At 40.6% G+C, this 10,000-nt stretch overlaps 1 protein-coding gene and 1 non-coding gene across 2 annotated transcripts in view; both read right to left on the reverse strand.

Annotated features, from left to right (window-relative positions):
- The window catches only part of LOC138031991 (stimulated by retinoic acid gene 6 protein-like), a 50,259-nt gene that overhangs the window by 6,593 nt on the left and 33,666 nt on the right, over positions 1-10,000 (reverse strand). The window contains exons 7-10 of the mRNA XM_068879578.1: positions 8,518-8,649; positions 7,296-7,384; positions 6,441-6,502; positions 527-588 (exon numbers count right to left, since the gene is read on the reverse strand). Coding sequence (XP_068735679.1) covers positions 527-588; positions 6,441-6,502; positions 7,296-7,384; positions 8,518-8,649 — 345 coding nt within the window. The remainder of the gene's footprint in view (positions 1-526; positions 589-6,440; positions 6,503-7,295; positions 7,385-8,517; positions 8,650-10,000) is intronic.
- Trnat-ggu (transfer RNA threonine (anticodon GGU)) lies at positions 3,495-3,567 on the reverse strand. Its single transcript has one exon. It is a non-coding gene; the product is annotated as a tRNA-Thr (tRNA).

The following is a 10,000-nucleotide window of genomic DNA, read 5'->3' on the forward strand; positions in this document are numbered from 1 at the left end:
AGTCTGGCTAAAGTCCCCCACAAAGTATTGTAAATTAATCCTGAAAAGCCCCACGGGGAGAGACTAATAGCCTCACTTCACTTCACTTTACTTCACTTCTAACGTTGTGAAATCCGTGTTAAGAACACACACATGCAGGCCGCCATCTTGGATTAGACCTGACGTCATTGAGCTCTGCTGATCCCACTTTTCTGAAATGTGAACAACATGAACGGTGTTTTGTCCGTCTGACTTATTTGAGAAATTTATGTTGCTGTACAAAAGGGCATGACTGGAATACGAAGAGGAATCTCAACAGCTTTGTGTGTTCAAGCTTCCCGTAAAACTTCAGGTTGAGCTCAATGACGTCACATATAATCCAAGATGGTGGCATGCATGTGTGTAGTTTTAACAAGGATTTAACAAGGTTAGAGAGCTATTTCAAGATTGATATTTTGCTTAAGAGCTGTTCTCCTCATGAAATTTCTGTGAATCGATTAAAAAAGGATTGTCATTTTGGAGTGAACTTCTCCTTTAACTCAATTACCTCAACGACGACAATCATTGCAACCATCACAGTTGAAATTAGTTGGGTGGAGAATTCAAAATCTGAAATACAAAACAAACAAACAAACACAGATCGGTGACAGAAGGTATTTATAACAGCCACATATATTTTGCACTGTTTCGGAACTGAAACTGTAAACAACTAAAAGCCCGCCATTTTTAAAACCTAGGTGTCAATACGCAGACCTCAAGATAACAGGCCCGGAACCTAGTATATTACACTGCTCCCAAACAAATGGAAAATTCATTATTAAAAATTGGAACTCAACAAGTCTAGATATGTAAGCAGTGTTCAGTGCTCATCACGAAATCTAAATTTCAATTAAATTTCACAAATAAGTCTGCTTCGGGCTTTTCTTTCTCGACGAAGGTATCTTGGTACTGACTGTGGTGACAACGGTGACTCTGGGGTGCTCGTTCCCTGCAGAGCATCTCCCAATACCGATTCCTTTGTCTCCTGTGGCACTTGCTATTCCTCTGTATTTCCTGCAACAGCACGATTTCCAGGACTTGGTGGGCTCGGGGAATACCAGACACCGCTGCTTGCGACTCCACCGACTCCGACTGCTTTCTGTACTGCCAGCAACCAAACCCAAAGAACGGTTGCAACCCCTTCCTTTTAAGTGATCCACATGGACAAAACGAATTTGGTTCCCACGACGGACAAGGTAAGTGCGAGGACCTTTCACTTGGGTGATCCGTCCCGGAATCCACTTTATCATTCCACTTCATCACTTACGAACCTGGACAACTTCATTAAATTTCAACTTACGAAACTTGACGCGCCCTTCATCATGGTACTCTTTGTGTTTTACCTGTTTTTCTTCCACCGCTCTGTTCAGATTCGGCTTCAGTAGTTTGAAACAGTTTCTTATTTGCCGTCCCCAAAAAAGTTTAGCTGGAAATTGTCCCGTGAGAGTGACAGTGACGGTGAGCTACGATTCAGAATAATTCGTGCCGCTGGCAACGGGGGTACACCTGTTTTGGCCCAAAAATTGTGACCAATGGCTGGTGATGTGGAGTTATATCTTCGCCAAAATTCAACATTGGAATTTGACATCCAAGTTTCAAATTTGAGTCTTGCGTTTCATATTCGACGTCGAAGTTTTATATCCAACATTGAGCTTTTTAATTTGACATCGAAGTTTTGAATTTGACATCGAAGTTCTAAATTTGACATCGAAGTTTTAAATTTGACATTGAAGTGGAAATTTCTGTATTTTACATTCGACTTTCAAGTTGCAAATTCAACTTGCAACTTTTGAATTGAACTTCACACATGAATGACTTGGCCTTCCATTTCGTATCCTTGGTAACGGTAGCCACTGATGTAGTTGACGTTCCAGCATATCCAGTTCTTTCAACAAAATAGTCAGATCGTTCCACTTAGAAAAAGACAAGAAAACACTGTTATCCAATGAAAACTGTAAAAAGGTTCTTGGTAAATGCATGCTTAGTTGACAGAATAAGTTAACACGAAAGTCCATCGTCGCTGCCGGACTGTATTCGAACTGTTCGATATTCAAGTAGTCTGGTAAAACTATTTCTCTTTTTCTGGATTTGTATGTTTTTGAGTCTGCAAACAAGTCGGTCCCGAAACGCTTCTTCAAGGAAAACTTCGAATTCACACTTGTCTCTTTAACTCCACGGCAAAGTGAGCAACCGTTTCGAGATTTAAAACGTTCTGCTATCAAAATAAGGTTTGGAGTGTAATGTTCAATCAAAACATCTCTTATAGCTCGTCAAAGACTTCCGACGCTGGGGGACCAACAAAATGCAAAGGCCTCCATACGCATCGGCTCCAACCACAGCAAGTAACGTAGCCACTTCATTGTCCTTTTCCACATAATTCGTGGCAAAATATAATTCTGCACGTTCGATATAGCTTCTTTGCCATGCACATACTCTCCCACTGGCCTACAAGCGCCATATTTGTCGCCAGAATTGTACTATTTTGGAGCTGAAACCGTAAACAAGTAAATGCCCTCCATTCCTAGAACCTACAATCTTGGACAGAATAAAATGGAACAGCAAATCCCCATTCTCCCCCAAAGCAAGGATGAAGCCGCGCAAAAGCCAAAACGGGCCATTTTCCCATCCTTGATTTGGAAAGGGGGGGTGGGGGGTGGGGGAGCGGGTACAAATTTCCTATCTATTTTGTCCAAAATTGTAGGTGTCAATACACAGACCCCAAAATAAGAGGCCTGGAACCTAATATATTACGTATTTGCATCAATTTTCTGAGCAAAAGATCATCAACTCTTGTTCCTAGGCCATCGTAGCTTGATGTAGAAACTTAACACAAACAGCGGTGATAAACACTGTATTCAAATGCATTTTTTATAAACCTTGACGTTTCGTATGCTAGTCAACATACATTTTCAAAAGTGACCGTTACAATTTTTGAAAACTATATATATATATATATATATATATATATAGAGAGAGAGAGAGAGAGAGAGAGAGAGAGAGAGAGAGAGAGAGAGAGAGAGTTTGGAAGTGACCAAGGACGGACAACCCCCTGAATGACATTTTCATTGAAAGAAAAACTTTTTATGCCCTGAGCGGGATTTGAACCCACGTCCCCCTGATTACCGGTTGGGTGTGATCACCACTACACTATCAGAGCAACCATGCTGGCTACATGGCCGATCTGGATAGTCAGTGGGAATTTTCTACGTGGTTCTCCCGGGCTAGTGTTTTTCTCCAACTAGATGACACTGGATCGACAGGAATGACGATTCACAGGCGGACGAGAGAGGAGAAGACAATTTATAGATCAGTTACAAAGGTCTCTCGAGCCAACAGCGCATCTTTGCCCCCAGAGAGGATCAGTAATGGTTCACAGTCCAAGCCTCGGCGAAATGTAATCAATTATAGAGAGTTTAGAAGTGACCAAGGAGGGACAACCCGCTGAATGACATTTTCATTGGAGAAAAAACTTTTTATGCCCTGAGTGGGATTTGAACCCACGTCCCCCTGATTACCGGTTGGGTGTGATCACCACTACACTATCAGAGCAACCATGCTGGCTACATGGCCGATCTGGATAGTCAGTGGGAATTTTCTACGTGGTTCTCCCGGGCTAGTGTTTTTCTCCAACTAGATGACACTGGATCGACAGGAATGACGATTCACAGGCGGACGAGAGAGGAGAAGACAATTTATAGATCAGTTACAAAGGTCTCTCGAGCCAACAGCGCATCTTTGCCCCCAGAGAGGATGGTACACATCTAGCGAGGCCTCTGTCACATCTAGCGAGGGGACTGAGCACTACGTTGGGCTCACGGACACGGACTTTAAGGCGAGGTTCGCAAACCACAAGCAATCTTTTAGGACGGAAAAGTACAGTAATCAAACTGAGCTAAGCAAATATGTATGGCGCTTAAAGAAAGCAAAAACAGAGTATAAGATCACTTGGAAAATTCTTGGCAGGGCGCATGCGTATTGTAACACTACAAAAAAGATGTAACTTATGCACACCTGAAAAATATTACATAATTTGCCACCCGAAGCTCGCCACACTTAACAAAAGGTCCGAGTTAGTTAGCAGCTGCCGGCATGCAAGTAAAGAACGTGTAATTAAGAACCAAACAATGTGTAAGCAAGTGTGACGAAAAAATGAACGCATAAATACCGCGTTTATGTAAATAGAATCATAAGATCCTGAAGAGTGGGAGCGCTACGCTCCTACGAAACAAGCTTGTCGATCTGCAATGAAAAAGTAGTCCACTCTTCTATATATATAACCAGCTCCAACTCCTTTGTTGTTGAGCACTCTCTGAGGGCTAGTATTGGAACTTAAAGTACTGTGTATATATATATATATATACAATATATATATACAATATATATATATATACATACATACATACATAATACATATATATATATATATATATATATATATATATATAGACAAGGTTAATTTTATTATATATATATATATATATATCTGACCGAATTTTCAAAAAGATACCTCTGTAGATTTTCGCTTGAAAACAGGCGAAGCCTGTTTTCAAGCTACTGTGCTGGTCTAAAACCCAGGGGGGGCTCCGTCAAGAAGTGGCTAGATAAATTCTAGCGGCCCTATGCTACAATCTACTTCTTAGCCGAAACTTGTCCGACCAAAGCAAAGTCACTTACTGAGGATGGGTAGGCTGAGTGTGATGTTAGTATGTCAGTCCTTGTCAGTATTTCTATATGAGATTGCTTAATTGCAGAAATCAAATGCCTACAACTATGAAATAAAGGTTGTTCCTTGCTGAAATCATAGCTATGTAAGTCAAGAAAGTTTTTCTGCATCTCAAAGTGCTATGTTGTCAAAGTACAAGCAGGTACCTTTTTGTAAATTCAGTCAGAAAACAAGGTGGAATGAAAAATAATTGAATGCTATGGGTAATCTGAACCTCAAAGTGAGTAGAATTTCCTTGAGCAGTTGGTGTAAACAATGTCTGCTCAATTAAGCTGTGATATCTGACCGAATTTTCAAAAAGATACCTCTGTAGATTTTCGCTTGAAAACGGGCCAAGCCCGTTTTCAAGCTACTGTGCTGGTCTAAAACCCAGGGGGGGCTCCGTCAAGACATGGCTAGATAAATTCTAGGGGCCCTATGCTACAATCTAATTCTTAGCCGAAACTTGTCGGACCAAAGCAAAGTCACTTACTGACGGTGGGTAGGCTGAGTGTGATGTTAGTATGTCAGTCCTGGTCAGTATTTCTATATGACATTGCTTAAATGCAGAAATCAAATGCCTACAACTATGAAATAAAGGTTGTTCCTTGCTGGAATCATAGCTATGTAAGTCAAGAAAGTTTTTCTGCATCTCAAAGTGCTATGTTGTCAAAGTACAAGCAGGTACCTTTTTGTAAATTCAGTCAGAAAACAAGGTGGAATGAAAAATAATTGAATGCTATGGGTAATCTGAACCTCAAAGTGAGTAGAATTTCCTTGAGCAGTTGGTGTAAACAATGTCTGCTCAATTAAGCTGTGATATCTGACCGAATTTTCAAAAAGATACCTCTGTAGATTTTCGCTTGAAAACGGGCGAAGCCCGTTTTCAAGCTACTGTGCTGGTCTAAAACCCAGGGGGGGCTCCGTCAAGACATGGCTAGATAAATTCTAGGGGCCCTATGCTACAATCTAATTCTTAGCCGAAACTTGTCGGACCAAAGCAAAGTCACTTACTGAGGGTGGGTAGGCTGAGTGTGATGTCAGTATGTCAGTCCTGGTCAGTATTTCTATATGACATTGCTTAATTGCAGAAATCAAATGCCTACAACTATGAAATAAAGGTTGTTCCTTGCTGGAATCATAGCTATGTAAGTCAAGAAAGTTTTTCTGCATCTCAAAGTGCTATGTTGTCAAAGTACAAGCAGGTACCTTTTTGTAAATTCAGTCAGATATATATCGTAAACATTAGTAAGAGGTCTGGAACCTAGACTGAGAAAAATGATCTGTAGCTATGATAATAAAGTGACTTGAGCAATTGCATGCAAAGACTGACCCAGAAAAATTTCCAACCCTGCATTTGAACAGAACTTAAGTGACTTCATAGTACAGTGGTCGAGCACAATGCAACGTGAAAAAATGCGATCGCACGGTCAGGGCTTCGAATCCAGTTCAATTCTGGATTTTATAAAAGTCTTTTATTCACTGCGATGTTTTTTCCGAAAGAAATCCGAAACAAATTGAAATTCTGCGTGAGTTATACACCTCGTCTTCTTAATTTGATTAGTTAAGTAATGAAACAAATTGCTTGCTTTTTGTAGGGGCGAGTTTTACAAAGGGCTAACCTCTTAATAACGGTCATTTGAAACCCCTTTAGCTGCCAGTCATTTAGACACCTCGGTCACTAAGACTCTTCAAGTATAATACATTTTATGAAACGTACCTGCCCTGGTTTTGTAAATATAGTGAACTGCCTTCGTGTGCCACTTGACCTCTCCTTCGACTCTGAGATAAACACGTTTAAAACAACAAAATATATGTGACAATTTTACGTGGCAAATACAGTTATTTGATGGTATCAAGAGAAAATGAGGGGACAGAGAGGGAGGCTCAAGTCGTTGGCCGGGATATGTTATGTCCACGAAAGTTATTTTTAGACGAGCGGAAGTCTTTGTTCTAGCGGAAGTCTGTCTTCTGAGAGGTCCGCATGCAGTCTTGCCTCGCTCTCAGGTTCTTAGTGAAAAGAGAAAATGATGGCGCACGTGGAAGGCTGATGAATATATATTTTCTTTCAAACATCGGACCGAAGTTGGCCTGCATGCGGACGTCTCGGAAGACTTCCGTTCGTCTAAAAATAACTTTCGTGGACATGACATATCCCAAGGGCTGGACCGGGAGCCTCCTTCTCTGTCCCCTCATTTTCTCTTGATGGTATAGATAGCACGACAAATGATTGTTGACAATTCGCAGTTTAGCGCCTTTGGACGGCAGGGATAAAGCAGAAACAAGGCGAGTTTGCCTGGTCATTCTCCAATGGCGCTCAATCAGAAGCAGAAATTTGCCACATTTTATGCGACTACACGAGTAATTTTTCGTATTCAACAACTTTTATTTGTCACATGTATAAACGCTAATACGCCAATTTTTCAGCAAGTACATTTGACACATAAAAATTGGGCAAATTTCATCGTCTACACGAGCCAATAAAAATTGACACAAAAATTGCTCGGGTAGACAGGGCTTAAGAGATCTTGAATGAATCGTTGCAGCTGCATTTACTACTGTCACAAGTGCTTACATGTTTGACCCGGGATTTAGTTCCAACTTGACGTATTTAATCCCTGCCTCTCTTGCCAAACTAGTCTCAACGCGGACTTGTTCATGTCTCTAAACAAGATTGACATTAGTTATCATCATTTCTTATCAACATCATTACTGTAACGTGCGTTTGAGACAACATATATTTAAACTGCGGAATCGGAAACATATGGGCATTTAAGATCTTCGCAGATTATGAACGCTACTTAAATAGAGACGAAAGGAGAGCCTGGAAAAATCAGACTGCTGAAAAAGGTAAAGATAAAGGTAAAGGTCTTTAATTTACAAGGGCAACACGTGCCTCTGAACTAGCGTCACTGATAAACTTGTGGCCATCGTTGCGTACCTTTTACTCCCCTTCCTCCGTCAATGCGCCGTTTTCCGGTTATTCAAAGCTACAGCTAAACGGATCAGAGGAAACCAAACAGAAGTAGGGTGGAATGAGACAGAGATCGAACTGGTGACCTCCAGCTCAGAAAGCTGCGTACTAACTGACTGATCTCTATTGACCCGTGACAACTGTGTTAATTGAACCCTTGACATCTGCGACATCTAGGCAGTGCTCTATCAATTTAGCTATCGAGCTAATAAAAATTAAGTCGATATAAGAAACAAGATCCGAAGTGACACCACCTTACCTATTTCATCATGATGAAGGTTGTTACACAACTACCTCCTGCGTGCCAGTAACCAACACGTTGCGAAAACAGACACTTTTAAATTATTCAACTTTCGGAAAATCAAATAGGGTGCGTTTAAGTCCTACATTTACCGTATTTTCAGCCACTTTCTTTATGTAATCATGTTTTAGACTGTACATAATTATATTTTATTCGACTAAATTTGTATTCTTTTTTTCTGTATGCGAACGTAGCGTTCATAACTGTGGCGATCTTTATCCTAACAAAAAAATACATCATTACCTAGTCTTTACTAAAAGAACGAAGGAATCGAAGGAAGGAAGGAAGGAAAGAAGGGAGGCAGGAAGGGAGGGAGGGAGGAAATGTGATTGATTGAACTCTCACTCGCAAAATAAAGTATTATGAATCACATACTTGAGAACTCTCAAACCACTGCGCAATCCTCCCAGTTAATCCTCATCAAAATCGTCATCAACGTTAACATACTTATCATTGTCATCATCACCATCACTCCCATATCCCCAATCAAGAAGATTAATCGATAATGATTTCACTACGTACATCGATATCATTTGCGCTGTGGAACTTCTTTCGCCCTTCCAGGAAAATGACCACGGCGAACCTTATTACGATAAAAAGGAGGCACAAGTTCGCTGTGAGTTTAGGTAAAAGGACCAACAAGATGACATCTTTCTGAAAATAATGTAAACAAGAACAACTTCAGTTTTTTGTTGGGGTTGGTTAAACTTTCTTAGATCCCTACTACCTATGAAGCATGGTTCTCACTTGTGAGGCAAGCACAAAGTTGAGCAGCATACGCAAACTCGGCAGCGTCTTTAGTGTTAATCATACCAAGGCTTTTAAGAAGCGACGATGGCGTCGGAATAATACCACGGGCAAAAGACCGAGGAAAAATAATTACAAATTACACGAAACTTAGCTGGAAGTTGAAGTTTGATTGGGATTCTGCCAATGCACCAGGAACAAGGAGTTATGCAAGATAGCACTTACCGCCAAAACTGCTTAGTCTTGAAAGCATATCAGTGTGAACACCATCATCAAGCCAGTGGGTGTATCCTCAAGGGATGGGCACGTGACTCCTTGTTCCTGGTAACTTAGCAGAATCCCAATCAATCATTAACTTCCAGGTAAGGTTCGTTAAATATTTGCTTCTGCCTCGTCACCATGCACTGCGGAGTCACGTCAGCCTTCAAAGGATCTGATGGACACACTCTGAGTATAACATGTACACAACTATAATGTCAAGTAATTCAAGAAAACAACTTTAACATGTTACATCTCATGGGCACAATTTTATTGCGCACAAATACTGTAAAAGTGTTCAATGATCCAAAACATTCTTTAGATTTCGCTTAGCACACTTAAAGGAAAAACTATTTCAGCTGCAATAATCTTTTTATCATAATATTTTGGAAAAGTACACCCTGACTTCCAACGTGCTGTTCTCTATGCAGTGATTTAAGTACATAAAAAGGAATCCATCTCCAACTTGTGGCGTTGATTAGCGTTGTAGCCACTTCTGCATGATCGAGATTGCACCTGGGCTTGTGGTATTCGGCATAGAAACGACGTTAAATAAACAAATTTGCATGAGGCTTTCACGACAACTTGAGCATACAAATGTGAACCTTTTATTTCTCTATTTTTACTCTGAAACTGCTCGTACCAATTTTTGCCGACAATCTTTCTACGTAAATGAGATGGAGAAATTGCGATAAACTTTGGATAGTACAAAGGTATATTTTGAAGTGACGTTTTCGTAGAAGTCACCGTTGTTGTTTATCGGCTTAGTCCCTGTAGGATGTTTTCAATCAACCTCTAAAGACACCAATAACAATAGAGATATTTACGACTTCTGGTGACACGAACAAGAAGCTAATTAGAGAGCTATCAAAGGAGTGTTACCATGCAGAGTACCGCAAGAATCTGTGCTCAGATGCGCGCCGCACGTGCAGCACATCTATTTTTCCTCTTTCAACCAATCATACTTTAAATTTTCAGCTATTGTTTATTAGACAGGTGT

The sequence above is a fragment of the Montipora capricornis genome, chromosome 14 (assembly GCF_036669925.1).
Source record: "Montipora capricornis isolate CH-2021 chromosome 14, ASM3666992v2, whole genome shotgun sequence".
Taxonomy (NCBI): domain Eukaryota; kingdom Metazoa; phylum Cnidaria; class Anthozoa; order Scleractinia; family Acroporidae; genus Montipora; species Montipora capricornis.